General features: G+C 43.7%; 1 protein-coding gene across 1 annotated transcript in view; it reads right to left on the reverse strand.

The window, feature by feature from the left end:
* The window catches only part of LOC145394002 (protein amalgam-like), a 240,833-nt gene that overhangs the window by 130,240 nt on the left and 88,798 nt on the right, over window positions 1-21,795 (reverse strand). Inside the window, exon 3 of the mRNA XM_080267973.1 lies at window positions 14,809-15,025. Within this exon, the coding sequence (XP_080124099.1) occupies window positions 14,809-15,025 (217 nt within the window). The remainder of the gene's footprint in view (window positions 1-14,808; window positions 15,026-21,795) is intronic.

Here is a 21,795-nt window from a genome sequence, read left to right on the forward strand (position 1 = left end):
CCCATTCCCCTCCCACCCTCCTTCCTTACTCCCCATTCCCCTCCCACCCTCCTTCCTTACTCTCATTCCCCTCCCACCCTCCTTCCTTACTCCCCATTCCCCTCCCACCCTCCTTCCTTACTCCCCATTCCCCTCCCTCCCTCCTTTCTTACGTCCCATTCCCCTCCCTCCCTCCTTTCTTACGCCCTATTCCCCTCCCTCCCTCCTTCCTTATTCCTCCATTTCCTTCCCTCCCTCCCGCCACCCTGCCCTACAATTTCTCATACTCGTCCTTCTATTGATTGTTGAACTCGTAAAAACAGGAGACGACTCGACTCTCTCGGGAAGGGATGGGAAGATTGGGAAGGGGAGGAGTTGTGGAGGGTGGAAGAGGGTGTGGAAGGGAGGGGCGGAGAAGAGTGGAGAGGGAAAGTGGGTGTGGAAGGATGGTGAAGGGATGGTGGGAAAACGTGAAGGGTGTTGTGGTGGGGAGTGGTGAGGGTTGGCGAAGGGTGGGGAATGGTGTGGAGGGGTTTGGAGAAGTGGTGAGAGGTGTGGAGGGGTGGTGAAGAGTAGTGAGGGATTTGGAGGGATTGTGAGAGACGCTGAGGGATGTAAAGGAATCGTAAGGGGTGGTGAGGGAAGGTTATGGGTGGGGAGGAGTGGTGAAGGTTGTGGAGGTATGATGGAGTAGGGAGGGGTGTGGGGAGGTAGATAGAGGTGGGGAAAGGTAGGGAGGAGCTAAGAGGGCTGGTGAAGTGTGGGGGGGTGCAGTGAAGGGTGATGATGGTTGGAGATGGGAAGGGTGAAGAGGGATAGGGAGGGATGGTTATGACTACAGAGGGATGGAGAGGGATGAGACTGGAAGGTGGGAGGTTGGGGGAAGAATTGATGGGGGTTGGAAGGGGGCTGCTGAGATCCTGGGAAGGCTAGTAACAGGTAATGGGGATTGGTGAAAGCTGGGGAGGAAGGATGGTTGGGGTTGTGGGGGAAATGGGGGGCAGGGAGGAGCTGTTGATGACTAGTGAGAAATAGAAAGAGCATCCCGTTGTTTTCACGTGATGGAACTGGACCACTAACTGACTTAAAATTAATTCGTGGTTCCATAAAATTCAGTGCCCCGTAGTTATGAAAAGAAGGAATGGGACTCCGGTTGTTAGTCAGTTCAACCCTCCAGTCTGACTACGCTTGGCCATCAGCTGACCTAAAAGGAGTAAGGGTTGTTGGTGAGGTCAAAAGCGGGCGAAGGATGGGTAGGGAAGGATGGGCAGGGCTAGTGAGAGAGAGAGAGAGAGAGAGAGAGAGAGAGAGTGAACACAAATTCTCTCCAGGTTCCTCTCTCGCTGTCTCTGTCTGTCTCTTGTCTAATCCTCAGCGCTTTGTTTTTTTCTCCTAAGAAGATTGCCACTTCTCCTACGACACGATCTTTTCTTTTTCATTTTCTTTCTCTTTTTTTTTTACCGCTCATAGGGATAATCCAGAACCCTGTATTACCATTTGCACTACTCTCAGGAGCTTTGTTTGTGTCATTTCCAATCTCTCTCTCTCTCTCTCTCTCTCTCTATCTATCTATCTATCTATCTATCTATCTATCTCACACACACACACACACACACACACACACACACACACACACACACACACACACACACACACAGCTGGGAAGAAGGAAATTACGGGAAAAACTACCCATTTCCAGAAACTAAAAAAAAAATGTTACTACGAAGACAAAATGAGAAAAGGGACTGGAACTGGGAAGCGTTTGAGAGAGAGAGAGAGAGAGAGAGAGAGAGAGAAAGGTTTGGGAGGAAGTGCTGAACAATTTCCAGAGAAGGTTGCAGTTCAAAAAAGCTAATGTGATTTGTGTGTGTGTGTGTGTGTGTGTGTGTGACAGACGGACAAAGACAGGAAGAGGGGACAAGGGTGGAAATTTGTGCTGAACTGCTCTCTCTCTCTCTCTCTCTCTCTCTCTCTCTCTCTCTCTCTCTCTCTCTCTCTCTCTCTCTCTCTCTCTCTCTCTCTCTCTCTCGTTCTAAAACTAGATCCGAGAGCAAAAAACGTGGAGAAAAAACTGCCCATCCGCTGAAAAGAGAAAGAAAAATAATGCTCCATTGCTGAGAGAGAGAGAGAGAGAGAGAGAGGTAAAGAAAATGGAAGATATTATATACTGACGTCTCTTATAATGGAATGATGAGAGAGAGTTATAAAAGGGGTTTATGGGGTGTGAAAAGAGCAAAGAAAAGAGAGGTAGTCGTCTGTAGGGGAGAGAAAGAGAGAGAGAGAGAGAGAGAGAGAGAGAGAGAGAGTCGAATGAGGGATTAGAGGTAGAGAAGAGGATGGTCCTGTGGGAATGAGAGAGACGTAAATATGGGCTTATCACGAAAGAGAGAGAGAGAGAGAGAGAGAGAGTTCTGATGCCTTCCTGAAAAAGAGAACATGCAAAGAGCTTAAGCCTAATGAGAGAGAGCCGTATCAGGGGAGGAGAAGAAGCGAAAATAAATAATTACCTGAGATAGGATTAATGTGAGTGAAAAAGTCTTAGATAAAACCAAAAAAGAGCACTGAATAAGAAAGAGAGAGAGAGAGAGAGAGAGAGAGAGAGAGAGAGAGAGAGAGAGAGGCATTTAGGAGGGAATGTTGAATTATTCCCTGAGATGCCTAAAGCTCAAAATAGTAAAGTGTGTGTGTGTGTGTGTGTGTGTGTGTGTGTGTGTGTAAGGTAGAGAAACGGACACACACAAAGACAGCGAGAAAGGATTATGAGGGAAATGTGTGTTGAACTGTTCTCTCTCTCTCTCTCTCTCTCTCTCTCTCTCTCTCCCCTGCTTCTAAACCTGAATTTGAGAGCTAAAAAAAAGAACTGACCACACAGTGAAGGGAGAAAGAAAAAATTATCCGTTGGCTGACAGAGAGAGAGAGAGAGAGAGAGATGAGTGTAAGAAGAGGAGGAAAAATAAAAACAGAATTTATTATATATCTAAGATTAGATTATTAGGAGTGAAGTCTGTGCTAAAACCGAAAAAGAGCAATGAACAAGAGAGAGAGAGACAGAGACAGACAGACAGACAGACGCAGTCAGACAGACAGACAAGCAGAGAGACAGAGAGGGGCATTCAGGAGGGAATGTTGAACAATTCCCAGAGAAGGCTTAGCCTCAAAATAGCTAATGTGTGTGTGTGTGTGTGTGTGTGTGTGTGTGTGTGTGTGTGTGTGTGTGTGTGTGTGTGTGTGTGTGTGTGTGTGAGGGACGAAGGGGAGAAAGTGCTGAATATTTATTGGAGGGTAATGCTGAAAATTGCTCATGTGACGAGAGAGAGAGAGAGAGAGAGAGAGAGAGAGAGAGAGAGAGAGGCTGAGTGGGGATTAGAGGTGGCGAAGAGGTGCTGCTGTGGGAATGAGAGGGGGCGTAAATAAGGGCTTAGCACGAAAGAGAGAGAGAGAGAGAGAGGCGGGGGGGAGGGAGAGAGACAGACAGACAGATAGAGTTTGTATTTGTGCTTGTGTGTTTGAACGTGTTTGTGTGTCAGCGTTATAACCTGTATGCCAGTCAGTCTGTGTGTGTGTGTGTGTGTGTGTGTGTGTGTGTGTGTGTGTGTGTGTGTGTGTGTGTGTGTGTGTGTGTGTGTGTGTTTCATAAATACATAAACCACAAAATCTTAATAATCCATCCCAGGTGATCCAACCGTACCCTATTTAGGTCAGGTCCTTCTACGCTGACCCACGAATACCAATTTTTGACGCGTTTTTCGTCTGAGTGACTCGGTATGCTAATAATGCCAAAGAAATAATTAACTTTAAATAACCAAGGACTTTTTACGTGGCGATTTCAGCAGTCTGTTTATTAAATCGTAGAAATGGCAAGCACTTCAAAAAATGTTCTAAGTTTTTTAGTATGTGAGCCATTTTGCATCAAGATAATTTTATATATTTTTTAAGTATTTATCTGGCATTCGTCTATCTATCTATCTATTGCCAGACGCCTCAATCCCGTTTGGGGTGGCCACAAACAAATCGCCTCCAAGTCGCCCTGTCCCCCGCCATTTCACTGCCCTGCTCCCAACTCACACACCCCTCTCTCATATACCTCTCCACCCCAGCCCTCCATCTCATCCTCGGCCTCCCCCTCCCTCTTCCCCCCTCCACCTCACTCACATACACTCTCTTCGTCAGTCTTTCACCCTCCATCCTCTCCACATGGCCAAACCACCTCAGTGTGTTCCTCATAACGCTTCCCATCACATCCACATCCACACCACAACGCTCCTTTATATCCTCATTCGTCAGCCTGTCTCTCCACGTGACTCCACAGGCTCCTCATAAATAACTCATTTCCACTGCTCTCACTCTTGACTTGTGTCCTTCCAACAATGTCCAAGCTTTACTTCCGTACGTTAGAGTTGGTATCACAATACTGTCATTTAGTAACTTTTTCACTTCCATGCTCACTTCCCTGTTTCTTATCACTGCTTTCAAAGAACCAGCAACCTTTCTTCCCTGCTGTACCCTTTCAAGCACTTCACCCTCCAAACCTCCATCCTTACTCATCACACTACCCAAGTACTTAAACGTACTCACATTTTCCAATTCCTCACCATCCAACCTCGCTGTACATTCTCTAACTTCACCTCTCTCAAAGACCATCACTTTACTCTTCCCTACATTCACCTTTAGATTCCGTTTCTTACACACTCTCTCAAACTCATCCACCAAGCCTTGCAGCTCCCCTTCGTCTTCACTCAACAACACAGTATCATCTGCAAACAACAGTACAGGGAGTTTCCAAACACTATCCTTTCTCACCAGGGCCACTCCAACATCCACTACCCTACCTTGTACCTCTTTTATTACCCCATCCATGTACAGATTGAACAACCATGGAGACATGACACATCCCTGTTTTAAACCAGCTTTCAAAGAGAAAAATTCACTTAGTTCACCATCCACACGCACTGCAGCCTTCGCACCATCGTACATACTCTTCACAGCATTCAACAACTTCCCATCTACTCCATATTCTTAACACTTTCCACAGTCCTTGTCTATCCACCCTGTCATATGCTTTCTCCAAATCCACGAAAGCCGCATACAACTTCTTTCCCTTCTCTAGAAACTTTTCCACTAAAGATCTAAGAATGAATATCTGATCTACACAACCTCTTCCCTTCGTACAGGTGAATAAATTAGGTGGCAGTGAAAATACTATTAAAACAATCATCCAGACAATTTCACTGAGACTAAACATTTTTTTACACACACACACACACACACACACACACACACACACACACACACACATGAAAGATGCTGTGCTCCCGTGCGTCATGTGTGTGTGTGTGTGTGTGTGTGTGTGTGTGTGTGTGTGTGTGTGTGTGTGTGTGTGTTTTACTGGTTTATTCGTGTTATCTCCAGACGATTTTTTTTTCAGATAAGGATTGATTTTTTTAAGTTGAAGGTTTGTGATGAGTGAAAGCGTCTGAAATAAGGGAGATTAAAGCGAAAATGAGGTCCTCGGGCCGAAGGGGTGAGTGACTTTAAGAACAAGGTAGCAAAGTCGAGAAATTTCCCCTCCCCCATAAACCCTCTGACAATCTGCCTTACGAGGGAAATGTGTGTGTGTGTGTGTGTGTGTGTGTGTGTGTGTGTGTGTGTGTGTGTGTGTGTGTGTGTGTGTGAAAGAGAGAGAGAGAGGGGGGGGGATTACGAGAATGGGACGAAAAGGGAAAATAAAGATAGGGACGAGGAAAATGGTTAAGGAAGCCAGAGGGAGAGAGAGAGAGATAGAGAGACAGACAGACAGAGACAGAGAGATGGCCCTGAAGACAGCCTTAAAAAAAATAGAGCATGCAGAGAGCTGGAGACTAATGAGGGAGAGCTGTGTAAGGGGAGGAGAAAAAAATGACAAAAAAAAATCAGCATATGAGTGAGATGAGATTAATGGGAGTGTAAAAAGGCATAGATAAATCCGAAAAAAGGGCAGTGAATAGGAAACTGGGGGAGCATGAGAGAGAGAGAGAGAGAGAGAGAGAGAAAGAGAGAGAGAGAGAGCTGGGGAGGGAATGAAGGTGATAAACGAGCTTATTGGGTGCTCAGGGCAAGTGGGGAGAGAAAGAGAGGGAAAGGGGGGAGGAGAGAGAGAGGCGGGGGGAGTGGAGAGAGACGGAGAGGGGGAGAGAGGGGAGAGAGAAGGGGAGCGGGAGGGAGGGGAGAGAGAAGGGGAGGGGAGGGTGGCAGGAATGAGCTGGGGAGAGAATTGAGTGATAACATTTACGGCCTGGTGCTTTGAGGAACCTGACTGGAATTAGCCAGGAGGGGGAGCAGCAAAGGAGGGAAGGTCTGGAGGGAACTGGGATGTAGTGGAGGGAATTGAGGAGTCGTGGGGGGAACTGAGGGGTCGTGGAGGGAACTGAGGAGGACCGGAGGGAATTGAGGGGGTACTGGGGGGAATTGAGGGGGACTGGAGTGGATTAAGGGGGACTGGAGAGAAATGAGAGGGACTGGAGTTTTTTTAGAGGGACTGGAGGTTTCTGAATTAGTAGAGGAAAATGAGGACCATTGGAGGAAGGACTGGTGGGAAGTGGTAGGGAGTGGAAGGAGATTTGGATTTGAGGGAAGGGAGAAAGTGAGTGGAGAACCCGTACCAACTCTTCCCTTCACTTCACCCTTCACAAACGCTTTTATGTCCATGTTCTTGTTTGCTTTAGGGAATTTCGCAGGACCCCTTCCTCAGAGATTGATTTTGCTTTCTTACCATTAATTATTGTGTTGCTTTTTTTTTTTTTTTTTTTTACAGATTACAGATCAACACTGTGTCGATAATAAAATGAATAACATGGAAGGCAATAAATGTATACACACACACACACACACACACACACACACACACACACACACACACACACACAGAAAGAAGGACAACAAGGACTTCTAGGTCAACAAAATAAAGGTACCGTTACTCAGTCACATTTCTCTGCCAATCTTCTCAGTTAATAAAAAATAAAAATTAAAAAAAAAATCATTTTCTTCCACGTATCAGTAATCGCAAGGCGCATAGTCAGTAATCAGAGCCTGTTAAATCACTTCAGATCTAACTTATACATGCATGAAACTTAATCCCTTCAGCCCGACGACGTCATTTTCATCATATTCCTTTTGGTATGAGACGACTTTATTCAGTTTAAGAGAGCACCCAAGTAGTGAATATTCTCATGAAATACATTTGCTGTCTCCACAGTTTTTTACTCGATTCACTGACATTGTTCACACGTAAATTTTTGCTTTTATAATTCATAATCGATACACTGCATAAGCTAACATAAACAACAATAATTACCGTCTCAGTAAGATGACCTATGACGTCTTATTCTTAAAACCGCCATTTGTTTTTATTCAGCCCAGGGGAAGCCTTTCATAGTGAGGGGTTAAAAGCAATATAATGCCTTCAGTATGATAAGTTTTCCGCAATCTTCAGGGGTTCCTTGAGTAAGATTAAGTTACATTAATTTACTTCGAGGAGGATGCACTTAATTGTAGCTACCACCAAACTATTTTGTTCAAGCGCCTGGAACAAAGGAGTAACGCAGCATATGCAGAAAATATCGTTGTGTTGGAGAGGTGTCGGTAAGTCTCGAAGGGAAGGTGGATGTGGCCCGTAATATACTGCGTGGGTACAACAACGCCCTTGGGGAAGTACTGCCACGAAGACTGAATGTGAATGCCGAATGTGTGTGTGTGTGTGTGTGTGTGTGTGTGTGTGTGTGTGTGTGTGTGTGTGTGTGTGGCTGATTCATAGTGACCACTGGGTAAAATGGGTCAGAAGGAAAGGCAGCAAACATCATTCTGACCTCATAACTCCATCTTCATATAAATTATTCTCTGTGTAATCTTAAACGGTAGATAAATCGCTAAGGAAGAGGTGTCAGGAGTCCTCCTGCACGGCCTGATGTGTTTGTTGGTAGCAGAGTTAGAACATATTTAGTGTTGGGAGGGTGAAGGAAGGGATTGGTGGTGGTAGGAGAGGTGAGGGATGGGCTGAGGGGAAGGATCTCTCTCTCTCTCTCTCTCTCTCTCTCTCTCTCTCTCTCTCTCTCTCTCTCTCTCTCTCTCTCTCTCTCTATGGTACAGTTTATCTACTTGTGTGTCTGTCTTCCTGCGTCTAATTTATCTGTATATCCATCTATTTGTCTGCCTGTCTGTATCGTCTCTTCAATCTTTGTTTCCCCTACCTTCCCAGCTCGTAACATGTACTTTATTAGTCCTTGCCCTCCCTCTTCCTTCCCTCCCTCCCCTTCCCTACCACCCTCATTACCTCCTGTTCCCCCTTTTCCCTCCCCTAACCTTTCCTCTTCCTCTTCCATTTCCTCTCCTCTCATATTTCCTTTTCCCCCTTTCTCTCTCCTTCCTTCCCCGCCATCGCTGCTTTCTTGATTAACTAGTTCATTCCTTCCATCTCCCCTTCCTTCTCTTTCCCTCCTCACGTTTATTAATCATTATGTCAGTACTCTCCCCTCTCTTTTCCTCCCCTTCATTCTCCATCATTGGTATGCTCTCAACTAATCATTTTCCTGTTATTTACTTTTCCTTCCACTTTCATAAGTATCATTTCTTTTCCTATACCACCTCCTATCCCTTGCCATCCTTTTCTTTTTACTATAGTTTCTTCACCTTAACTTGACCCAGATTTTCGTCTTTTTGTAGCTAAGTTCATGGAGCTCAGTGGCAGAGAAAGACAGTCTACGTCTTCTCATCCTCTCCATGGCACATCTTTGTGACTTTTATCATATTCTACTTTCAGTCTTCTGCTACAACTAAGCATTCAAGATGAGGCTGAAATTTTAGGCCAAGTTACAGTAAAAAGCGTACAGTTTTTCCTCTTTATCTCGTCGTCCATCCATTATCACTCTGTCCCATCTCCTATCACTCTTATCTTCTCTCCATCTTTCCCTTCCCTTCCTGAGCTGGCGGCGATGGAAAACCTAATCTCAGTGTATTTCGAGAACAATATTATCAGTGTGTTGCAAGCAGGACTGCCCATTGCACACATCGTTGCATGCGAGATCCTCCCACATCTGTACCCGGAGTCACTGAAGCTAGTTTTAACCTCCTTACTACCATCACAAGCTTTATTTCTCTCTGTTTTATTTATTTTATTTTCTACTCTTTCCAGACGCTGTCATATAATTTAGGTAAGGCATTTTGTATCGAAGGAGTTATTGAAGGATATATATAACTTTTTTTTTTTTTTTTGCTTTTCCCTGGTGTTTTTGATAAATTTAGGAAAGACCTCTCGTATATAAAAGGGTTACTGAAAGGTTCGTGTCTAACCTCATCAGTTCGACAAATCTCTTGACGTTGTATAGTAAAGGGTTAATGATTATAACTTGACCACGATTTTGTGTGTGTGTGTGTGTGTGTGTGTGTGTGTGTGTGTGTGTGTGTGTGTGTGTGTGTGTGTGTTCTTGTTGCCTCCAGACGATTTTAATTAGCTTAGGAGAGACTTCGTAGGGGGTAAGGTATGGCGTTCAATAATCCCACCATTACAACAGGTCTGCCTCCGGAGCTGAAGAAAATCGTCCGTGGAGAGCAGAAATACAGTTTAAAAATTCCTCTATATGCTAACCTGCTTAACCACTTCACCACGATGACGTCTGATCTATTCCTGCTGCCACCAGACCATTTTATTCAGGTGAGGAGACTTGCAGCTGGAGGAGTCACGTGTCTGTTTAACCCCTTCGCTACAGCTTGTTTCCATCCTCAAGCTGAATTAAATCATATGGGGGCAGCTTGATGATGATGATGATGATGATGATGATGATGATTATTATTATTAGCTCCACATTCTGAGGAGTTCTTATTGATATTGTAGATATTATTTGTGTGTGTGGGGGGGAGGGAGATCTAGAAGACTGGTATTCCAAGATGTTCGAGATAGAGACTTACAATTTTCACGAGTAATGTATCTTGGTTGCAGGCTTCTCTTGGCACAGAACATTTTTCCTAGCAATAGCGCCGCACAAGCGCCCTCTTTTTTATTTTTTCAGTATTTACTCTCCTGCGCAGCAAAAACTACTAAATCAGTTGCTTTGCAAATGTTCCATTCGTCAACACATACTAGTGCACCTGGGTATTGATGCTGAGATCCAACGAATACTTTTTGAGATATTGTGAAAAATCTAAATGGCCGCATCGTGCCGGAAAGTACTAAAGAGGAAAGCATTTGGCCGATTTTGACCAAACTCGAGGGAAATGTAATGGGTCATGCGGAAACATGATTTGCATGACCTTGAGCTTGATCTTAAGGGCACAGGTCAAAATCCGTAAAAAGTTTTGAGTCATACCAAAAGTCCCTTAATATTAGGTTTATAATGATAAAAGGTTTATCATGTGGAATGTGGAGTTCTTTGAATATTGCTTCAGAAATTTCGTAATTCTGGTTATTAATATTGTTGGTGGTGGTGGTGTTACTGTTACCTCCGCTAACGAAAGTTTGAGGAGGTTTTGTATTTACCCCTGTTTGTCTGTTTGTGCACATATTAAAAAGTTATTGGTGGATTCAATTTAATTTTGTGGATGTGTGGGATATGGGCCAAGGAAGAGTTGATTAAATTTTGGTGGTGATATGAGTTGCCTCAAATTGACGTTGGCGGAGGTATACGCTCTCTGAATGCTGTTTAATCGTTTATTATTATTATTATTATTATTATTATTATTATTAAAGTGGTGCTACTTAACGGAAGGTTCCATCTGATATCCACATCTTTAGGTGGTTATGAATGGGGTTGCTACGATACTATTATTGTTTACATTCTGAAGTGAAAATACAGGTAAAATTACATCTTAGCAGCGGACAGTTTCAAAATCTTTCTCTTCACCATGCTTCCCTCTTTTTCCTCCCTACCAACATTATTGCCTACTCTGTTTTTCCTCCCCCTCCCTTCCTTCACCCCCCTTACTCTTCCCCACCGTTTTGTATCCTTTGTTCTAGTTATACGTTCGCTTCCTTTTCGCTTTTTCTCTCCTTTTCTCTTTTCCTCTTTACTGTGTTTATTTTCTGTTTTGGTTATCCATTTATTCCTCCTTCCCTCCAAGTTGCTCCCATTTCTTCTTGCTTACTCATGGCTCTTTTTTTTTCTCTTTAACTCCCCTCCTCTCTTCTCCTCTCCTCTCCTCTCCCCTCCTGTCCTGCTTCCATCTCTTCTTCTCCGACCCTACTTCCCTCGTCTCTCCTTCTCTCCCCTCCACTCCTATTTCAGTCTCTTCTCCTCCGAGCCCTACTCTTTGTTTAGCCTTGTCTTAGTCTCATAAAATAAATACCATAGTCATACGCAACCCTTTCACAAACTGTCTCCGAAGAACCAATAGACCTGTTGCTGTTTCCTTTCCTTTATACTCCCTTTTACACATTTACACTCCCTTTGTCTCTCCTTCACTCGCTCTCCTTCTCCTTACCTTCCTCCTTGCCCTTTTCCTCTTTTTCTCTCGTTACTCTCCTCCCTTATTCACCCCTTTCTCTCGTTCTTTTCTCACTTCTTTCTCCCTTCCCCTTCCTTTCTCCCTCCTGTCTCTTCTACCCCTTCCTTCTCTTATCTCGCCTTTCCATACTTTTTATCCTCCTTGTCTCTCCTATTCTCCTCTTTTTTCCTCCCCATTCTTCTTCTTGTTAGTCCTCTTTTCTTCTTCCTCTCCTCTCCTGTTCTCACTTTTTTTTTCTTCTCATTTGTGTTTACCTTCTTCCCTCCCCTTCTCCTCCATATCTTTCTTACCTACTATTAATCCCTCTTTTCCATCTCTTCCCTTCTCCCTCATTCTCTCCCTTCACCACTTCCTTTCATTTCCCCCTTCCTGCTTTCCCCTAAATCCTTTCTTTTCCCCTCCCCCTCCCGCACCCTTTCGTCTGTTTTTCTCTGTTTATCCTTCCCTTTCCCCTCTCTTCCCCTCATATTTTTTTGTTTCTGGTGATCCCCATCTTTTTTCTTCGCTTTCGTTTTCCCTCCCTATCCCTGTCCCTTTTCCTTTCCCCCTCCTCCCTCAGTCCTCTCCTCTTCCTCCACGCTTTCCTCTCACAGTCCCTCTCCCACTTCCCCTCCCCTCCCCTGCTCCTCCCCAACCCCCTTCTTCTCCCCCTCCCCCTCCTTCTCCCCCTCCCTCCCTCTCTCCTTCCCCTTCCCTCCCTCTCTGTCTCTCCATCCCTCATCCTTTCCTTTTCTCTCCTCATGCTCTTCTTTTTCGTCTTCCCCCCCATTCACTTTCCCCTTCCCTTCTTCCACCTTCCCCTTACCCACACTTACATTTCCTTGCTGTTCCTTTGTTCTTCTCCATTTATCCCCTGTCCCCTCCCCTCCGTCGTACTCGTCACATTCCTCCTCCTCCTCCTCCTCCTCCTCCTCCTCCTCCTCAACCCACAGGGGACTCTGGCTTCGGAAAGGTTATAGCAGGCTTGTCTTTCACCTCCTTGTTATCAGACTCTCTCTCTCTCTCTCTCTCTCTCTCTCTCTCTCTCTCTCTCTCTCAAAATTTTCCCTTTTTTCCTCCCTTCCTTTTTTTAATCCACTGTCATCTTTCTCTCGGTAGTACAGTGGTAGAAAAGTCAAGTCGGAGAAGGAAATGTGCTACGGCCTCTTGTTTCAAATCAAAGAGGTGCAAAGAGGAGACGTAGGGTAGTGTCCGACGCCCCCCCTGATCTGCTCTACGGTACTCTTGGTTGTTCGGTACTCTTGGCTCAACGGTACTCTTAGCTCTGCTGTACTCTTGGCTCTGCGGTACTCATGGCTCTACGGTACTCTTGGCTCTCCGAATACTCTTGGCTCTGCGGTACTCTTGGTTCTACGGTACTTTTGGCTCTACGGTACTCTTGGCTCTACGGTACTCTTAGCTCTACGACACTCTTGGCTCAACGGTACTCTTGGCTCGTCCCCTCCCACACGGATTGTAAAGGATTGGTTCATTCTTTCTTTCGTTTCTTCTTTTTTTCTTTCTTTCCACATCCAAATTCCTTCTACCAACACCCACACGCATTTCCCATACCCCCACTTCCATAAAACCCTACTCTTTCCCAGTTCCTCAAACCCATTTCCACCCATTTCCATTCTCTCTCTCCCCACATCATTTCTCTCCCCCCCCCCATCCATAGAATCAAACTTTCATTCCCAATTCCTCAAACCCATTTCCCCCCCATTTTTTCTCCCTCACCCCACACCATTTTACTCCCCATTCTCCCCCTGCTACATGTCCTCTCCCACATCGTTGACCCTCCAGTATATCCTCTTAGGCATCAGACTCTCTTACTGTTTTTCGTTTTTCCTTTATCCTTTCCAGGTCAATTTTCTTCCCATTCTCTTTTCTGATTCCCCGTCACGGATTCTCTCTGCCATTCTTTTCCCCATCCCTCACACCCATTCCTTCCCAATTCTTTTTCCTCATCCCTCACACCCATTTCTGCCCCATTCTTTTTCCCCATCCCTCACACCCATTCTCTGCCATTCTTTTTCCCCATCCCTTACATCCATTTTCTCCCCATTCTTTTATCCCATCCCTCATGCCCATTCTCTCTACCATTCATTTCTCCATGCCTCACACGCATTCTCTCTGCCATTCTTTACCCCATCCCTCACACCCATTCTCCCCCCATTATCCTATGTTTTCACCAAGCACTAAGATGGCAGGACTTTCTTAGGAGTGTAGATATGCTTACTTTATTTTTTTTATAGTTTCTCCACTCTCCCCGACATCAGTTTCTTCACTTAGTATTTTTTAAAATCTTTCTTCCCCATTCTCTCTGTCGTCTCTCCCTGATCCATCATCCATTCTCATCCCTCATAACCCTCGCCCATTCTGTCTACCAGTTCCCCTTCACCCTTCCCCCCCCCTCACCCTTCCCCTCCCCGTTGCCTTCCATCCTCACTTGTTTCCAGCCTCTCCCCACTCCAAAATTCTTTCCCCTTCTCTCTCCCTCGTTTGCTCTCCCCTCCTCCCCAATTCTCCCACATGGTACATCCTTGTGAGCTAAGATAGTATCATAACTTCATTTTCTTCCATGTTTATAATTTCCGAGAAGAAATTACTCATCCAATGACTTTTTCTTTGGAATTTCAACAAAATAGATAGTCTTTCCTTTCAGATTTTTTTTTCCTTTTTTGTAATTTCCAGGAAGCAGACACTTTTAATTTCATGCTCTCCTTTTTTTTCTTCTTCAGCTTATTATTGTATTTATCGACTTATTTCATTTTTCTTCTTCCTGTTTCATTTTCCCCCCATTTTATAATTTCCAACGTATGATTGTATTTTCCGACTTATTTGCAATTCACCGGGTCGATCAGGATCACTTGATGGTTGTAATCGTCAGCTTTTACCCTCCCGGAAGGGAGCTGAGAGCTCATATAGTCCGATCTAAGGGCAAGGCTGTGACCTTCACACACGCACACACCCGTCCCCTTGCTCAAGGGGGACAGTAACCACCCACTTTGTCAGTGAAACTTTTCGCAACCTGAGCGAGGCGCGAACTCCCTTCCACCAGTTGGCAAGCGAGAACGTTACCACTGCACCAGCGAGCGGTGTGTGTGTGTGTGTGTGTGTGTGTGTGTGTGTGTGTGTGTGTGTGTGTGTGTGTGTGTGTGCGTGCGTTTTATGCAAGGAAGAAAGAACCAAAGGCCAGGAGCCCGCAAACCGTTCCTTCCAAGAAAAACAAGAACAATACAAAAGAGAGCCAAATTCAAGATCCGTTCATTTCGAGATGCCTGGACACACTGCGTTTGAAAGACTGGAGATCATGTGTGTGTGTGTGTGTGTGTGTGTGTGTGTGTGTGTGTGTAATTTCAGTCTTATAATCGTACTCACCGACCACCTTGAGTTCGTAGTACTTCCTCAGGGGCTTGGGTGTGTTGAGTAGGCATATGTACTTGCCAGCGTCCTCCGGCTGCACCCTGGCGATGGTCAGTACCCACGCCTGCACGCCCTTCACCAGCGAGTGATGCACGCTGACTCGCGGGTTTTCCGTGAACACGTCGTCACCCATAGCGAAGATGATGCCCTTCCGTCCGTCCAGCCATAGCGTCTGGTGAGGAAGGGAAGGGCAAATTAAAGTGAGCAAAAAGTGAGATAATTTAGGTAAGAATATTAAAGTGGGAATATTAAAGTAACTACCCACGAACTGTTTATCTCTCGTCATACATAGCGAAGATGATGCCCTTCCGTCCTTCCGTCTGTTCAGCCATAGCGTCTGGTGGGGAAGGGAAAGAAAAATAAAAGTGAGAAAATTAAAGAAAATAAACGTGGGTACCTCCATACTGTTTATTTCTCGTCACCCGGAGCTAAGATGGTGCCCTTCCGTCCATATAACCTTAGCCTCTGAAAGGGAAGGAGAAGGAAAACTGAAGTGAGAAATCTTAAACTATTTTACATATTCCTGATAGTGCCAAAATGATTTATTCCTAGGGCCTCCACACTTCGTATTTCTCTCCATCTGCCGCGAAAATCATGTCCAACCAAGGCGTTCGAAGGGTGAAGGGGAGAGAAGGATTATAGTGTTAGAAATAATATATTGTTTTGATTCGCTGCTGCCAGAGTCTACGAGTGTTTAGCGTAGGAGTGGCAGAAACAGTCCCCATTAACCTTGTCTGACTGTGAGAAATCTTAACTTTATTTTTCGTGTAACCGGGAGACGACTTTCTTCATCTTAAAGGTAGCCTCATGTTATCTTAGGGTTGAGAGCAGTTTCTATGTGGTACTTCTTTCACCTTAACTTGGCCCGGATTTTCGTCCTTCTGCGGCTTATTTCGCATGGCAGAGTAAGATCATTCTATGGTTCAGCATACTTTTCATAGCACTTCTTCATGACAGGCATCATATTCTAACATTAATCTTTTGTTGCGACTTGTTATTCAGGGTGGAGATATGGCAGTTTTAAGCCGAGTTAAAGTGAAAAGATTATAGTAGCTCTCTAACAACGGCAGAAGTCCTTCCTAATTTATTTTGGGTACTGTGAAGATGATTTTGTTCAGCAGTAGGAGTGGTTTGTCGTTGATGAGGTAAGGAGTAGGTAAGGGGTAAGGGAAAGGAGGGAGAGGAGAAGAGGGGAGAGAATGAGGATGGGGAGCAACAAAGGGGAGACAGAGATAGAGGTGCCGGAGAGTAGAGGGGAGAGGAGAGGGGAAAAGGAGGAATAGAGAGTGAGAAGTTATACAAGGAAGACGGGGATAGAGATGCTCAGGGGAGGGGATGTAGAAGGAGAGGTGGGGAATGAGGATATATGGATAGACAGATAGATAGATAGATAGGTAAACAGATAGATAGATTTGTGTGTACGACTTAGTGTCCGTCCCCCTGAGGCTAAATAGTCTTCCCACATATCATACACCTCCACATGTCACCACTTCATCGCTAACACCCTCCGTCCATACTGAATACGAGTGAATGCTAGGGCTGTCCCGTACAGGATAGGTGTATTGATAGTAGTGGGGATGTTTTTGTGACATGCTTACCTTAACGAAACTAAAATTCTTTAAACTGTTCCCTGTCCCAGCCGAAATTCGAACCCACGACCATTGGGATAGTAGACTGCTTTTTTTTTTTTTTTTTTTTTTTCCCAGACTCGATAGGGTGAGAGAAGACTGAGGGGGATGAGGTGGGGAAGGAGAGTGAGGGAACAGGGGGAGGTTAATTGAGAGGTAAGGCAGGGGAGGGGAGTTAGGAGTGGAGTGGAAAGAGATAGAGGTGAGGGGAGGGACGAGAGGAGGGGGATAAGAGGGTAGCAAGAGATGGACAGTAATGAAGCAGGTTACACTCAGGGGAATGGTGTGTGTGTGTGTGTGTGTGTGTGTGTGTGTGTGTGTGTGTGTGTGTGTGTGTGTGAGAGAGAGAGAGAGAGAGTGAAAAAAAAAAAAACTGGCAATAATGAACGAATATTTTTACCGAAACCCAGAAAGGCACCCAAAGCTATAGAAAATCGATTGAAAAAAAAAAAAATCACCCTGCCATACTGAAAGGGTGGATCTCTTGGACTTTGGAGCTTTTTGTTATATAGAGCATTAACCTCTTCCATGTGATGATATGTTTTATATCCTCTCTCTCTCTCTCTCTCTCTCCAACCCCATTTTTCTACTGTTACCCCCTATTCCCCACCCCCATTTCTCCACTCCTTGCCCCCATGTTCTCCCTTCCTCGCTTCAATATTTCCCTCCCTCTCCCCATCTGTCATTCTCCCCACCTTCTCTCTACCATCTCACTCTTCACCCCTTCCTTCTGCTTCCTCTTTTATCTCCCACCTTCCCTCCTGTCTTCACCTCCATTTCCTCATCCTTACTGCTCTCCTTCCCTCACCATTCCTTCACCTTATTTCTCTTTCTCTCCCTATCTCCCCCTTTACCTCTTGCCTCTATTTTCTTCTCTGTCTCCCCCCCTTCCCCCCAGCCCCTCCTGTCTCCCCCACGTCTGTCTCCTCACTCTTATCCCTCTCCCCCCACACCTTCCTTCAGCTCTTCCCATCTCTCCTCCTCTTCCCCTGTTCTGTCTGTCCTCATCACCTCCTCCCCTATCCACACACCAACTTTTCCCACCTTAAGTCTCTCTTGTTTTCCACTCTCTCCGCTGCCCGTCCTCTCCCCTTCCCCAACCTCATCTCCATCGCTCACCACCACCCAGCTTTTCCTCCCCTCTCCAGCTCCCCGTTTCTCCCAGCTATCTTTACCTCTTTCTCCCTCCCCAATCCATATTCCAGCCCTCCTCACCTTACCCCACCCTATCTCCACCCCTACCACAACTTCCATTTCCATTTCCCCTACCCTCACCTCTCCCTGTCCTCTCCTCATGGCTGACCTTCCACCGCGCAGTCTCACTCCCTCTCATTCTTCCCCTATGCCTCACTTCTTTCTCCTACTGTCAACTCTCCTCATCCTCAGTTGCACCTCATGCCCTATCTGCCCACCTACCCCTCCCTCATCCCCCTTCCCTCACATCTCCCTCATTCCCCTGTCCTTCCCCCTCATCCCCCTCACCCTTCACAGCATGCCAGCGAGCGTATGACCTCGTTTGACCCCCAATGGATCATAAATGTTGAAGTTGTCCCCTGATGCAGTATATCTCACGGACGCGATGCATTTCACACTAGATTCACACCAAACTCTTTCACATTTTACACAAGATTTTCACGCATTTCACACCATCCTTATAAACCACTGTAGTAGATTTCACAGCATATGTATACAAACATGCCTCTGTTAATTACTACTATATTTACAACCCGGTATCACAGTTCTTATTATATTTACACATGACTCTCCTGCTTTTTGATTGGCTGTTTTCATACACGTCATTTACAGCATTTCACTATACAGTATACTGTATATGAGAACGAGTGTATCATTTCTAAATATAGTTATACGTATTTCACAGTCACAGTATATTTTGGCATGAGCCCTTTTTATTTCATGATATATTTATATTTTATTTCAGATATTCTTTATAAATCAGCAGTTAAGAGTATGTTTACAAATGCCTTTAGAATCTCGTGGTATAAGCACACAATATATATATATATATATATATATATATATATATATATATATATATATATATATATATATATGTATATAATATATATATATATATATATATATATATATATATATATATATATATATATATATATATATATATATATAATGTTTACAATTTACAATATATATACAGCAATGACTAAATACCTTTCCTCAACCTTTTCAAACTAATAAAATAGTATAATTACTTTCGGCAAGTAAAAAAATGTATATACTGTGACGCTGGAAAATTCGTAAAAACTGAGGAAAAATACCGTGAAAAAATACTGTCACAGACTCTGCTATCGGACAGTTGAAAAACAGTTTGGTTACGAATACAAAAAATATATACCGTATATTTGTACAGAGGCAATGGCAGAAAATGCTGTGAAGAGTAACAGTCACTGCCATTTTTCCGAACAGAAATGTGGTTAGCCTACTGAAAATTTGTATCAACTGATACATACATGCATACATACATTCATATATATATATATATATATATATATATATATATATATATATATAACATATAAGAAAGAATGAAGCAAAGGCCAGAAGCCTGCAAAATTGGACCCTCCCCCGGAAAGAAAAAAAAGATAGCTGACAGCCAAATTTAAGATCCGTTCGTTTCGAGAAGCCTGGACACACACACACACACACACACACACACACACACACACACACACACACACAATGTGTGTGTGTATATATATATGTATATATACACACACACAATATATATATATATATATATATATATATATATATATATATATATATATATATATATATATATATATATATATATGAAAGTGTGCGTTTCGCACGCTTGTGAGCGCGGGTTCGCCTCCCGCCAGAGTTGTAAAAACTTTGGGAAGCGTTCACCAAGTCACTTGCTACTTTGGCGGACACAAGGGGTGCTGTGGTTGAACCAGTGTCGCATACTAGTATGCTTGCACCCAGTCGGCTTAAAGCTGGCCTATTACATTTGGTTCACAGACTACACACACATCCAAAGCCACTACAAACTACAGTCACACTCACAAGCACTTATCACCCTACATACAGTCTCTACCAGACAGCCTAAGCCTCTAGGTAGAGATGCATTGGCTGTATCGTCCCTGCTTCGGTAGGGAGAGGCCGGTCCTGCAGTGGACCACAACGGTTGATAATGATGGTGATGATGATATACAATATATATATATATATATATATATATATATATATATATATATATATATATATATATATATATATATATATATATATATATATATATATATATATATATATATACCGTAAGTGTACCTACTTCCTCCACTTGTGACCAAAATATTTGAGTAAACTAGAAAATCTGTACACATTAAGATAAAAAAGAAAAAGAAAGAAAAAAGAAAATTCCTTGATGATAATTAGTCACTGAATTTATATCCCAGCATAGCAGTTATAAATTTTATTAATGGCCAAAGTAAAAGATGTGTACTCTGAGAAACAGAAATTGCTTTAAAAAAAGAAAAAATACTGCAGTTTCTTTCCAGACATAAGAATTTCGTCTCAGTGAGATGTTCCCTCACATCAACAGATAAAAAAAAGGCCGTAAAGGAGAATGCCCTCACTTCAATTTTTTTTTTTTTTTTTTTCCAACAGAAATCTGGTGTCGGTAGGAAGTTTGCTTACTATAGCCTACTCGTATACCTATCCATTTTCTAATCTTAATATACCTGTCTGTTTTCTAATCACAGTATACCCATCTATCGCCTAATCCGTTTTTCCCCATCAAGATAGTTGGGGCTTTGGCTGGGCTACACACTTCCCGCATTTAAGGTAAGGGTGACCATCCCCTCTTTACGGAGTGTGAACAATAAACCCATACTGGACTTGCTTGGTTAAAGCCCCGTAACCTACTGTACCACCCAGGCATAAGAATCTAAAATACACTCTCTGTAATATCTTTCGTAGCATAATAATTTGGCTACATTATGGTGATTACGAAGAAGGCGAGGGAGAAGGAAAACGAGGCAGAGAGACTAAGATAAGAGGGTATGTGAGCCGTGAGGAAAGGTTTAGTGTCGTGGGAAGAGGGGTCGTTACTGAGTAGGAACATCTGGAGGTTCTTTTGTCCTTGCCATTTTTCACAGGATGAGATGTCAGTCAATAGATTAGTAGTTAGATAGAGAGATGGATAGACAGATTGACAGATAGATACAGATAGAAAACTTTGTGCATGAGGAGATTTAAAAAGAAAAATACTGTGGAGGCAAATTGTAAAATAACTGTCATCGTTATTCTAACTAGAAAGAAAATCTACTGCAGAGGAAATTTCTAAACAATGAGAAAAAAAAAAACTGCGGGAAAAAATAGCTTCAGACAATTTTTTCCAGCATGTAAGAAAACTGACTAAAAGTATTAAGAAAAAAAAAATACAGGAGTTCGCGTAGAAATTATTAGGCATGCAGAATTTTGTATCACACGTTGTTTTTACTCTCTCTCTCTCTCTTTCTCTTTAAATCTAACGAAGAAAAGCCAGGTGAATATGTGAATATAATTAATACTGTCAGTTCAAGTGTGTGTGTGTGTGTGTGTGTGTGTGTGTGTGTGTGTGTGTGCGCGCAATTTTGACTATTATTCTTTTTTTACTCAACCTTTTTCTCAGGTGAGACAAAGCCAAATAGTGTGTCGATTCCTAAATTTGACAAGCATGGAACTCAGGTGTTAGGGAGTTTGGGTCACGGATAAACATTGTAGACTCACTGCTGGACATGGGGTCTCTGAGGGAAGGAGGAAAAGAAGGGAGAGAGGGAGAGAAAAAGAGGGAGAGGAAGAGGACGGGGGAGATGGAGATGGAATAAGAGGAAGAGGGAAGGGGAGATGAAGTTGGAATAAGAGTAGAGGGAGAGGAAGAGGATAGGGGAGATGGAGATGGAATAAGAGTAGAGGGAGAGGAAGAGGGTAGGGGAGATGGAGATGGAATAAGAGTAGAGGGAGAGGAAGAGGACAGGGGAGAATGGGGAGATGGAGACTGAATAAGAGTAGAGGGAAATGAGGAGGAGGAAGGACAGGTGCTCAAGACGGGACAGGAGTAAATAGAATGCAGCAGCAGTCATTAGATAGATATACAGATTAACAGATAACTTTGTACACATCGGAAAAATTGTATATATCTGTCTATTCTACCCACCTACCTGTATGTATTTATGTATTCTTATATATGTACGCTTATAAATGTATGTATGTATGTATGTGTATATGCCTTTATTATGTATGTATATATGTATGTAGATTGATTGAT

This window comes from Coenobita brevimanus, chromosome 26 (genome assembly GCF_032717465.1).
Source record: "Coenobita brevimanus isolate Jiangsu-jjx chromosome 26, ASM3271746v2, whole genome shotgun sequence".
Lineage (NCBI taxonomy): Eukaryota > Metazoa > Arthropoda > Malacostraca > Decapoda > Coenobitidae > Coenobita > Coenobita brevimanus.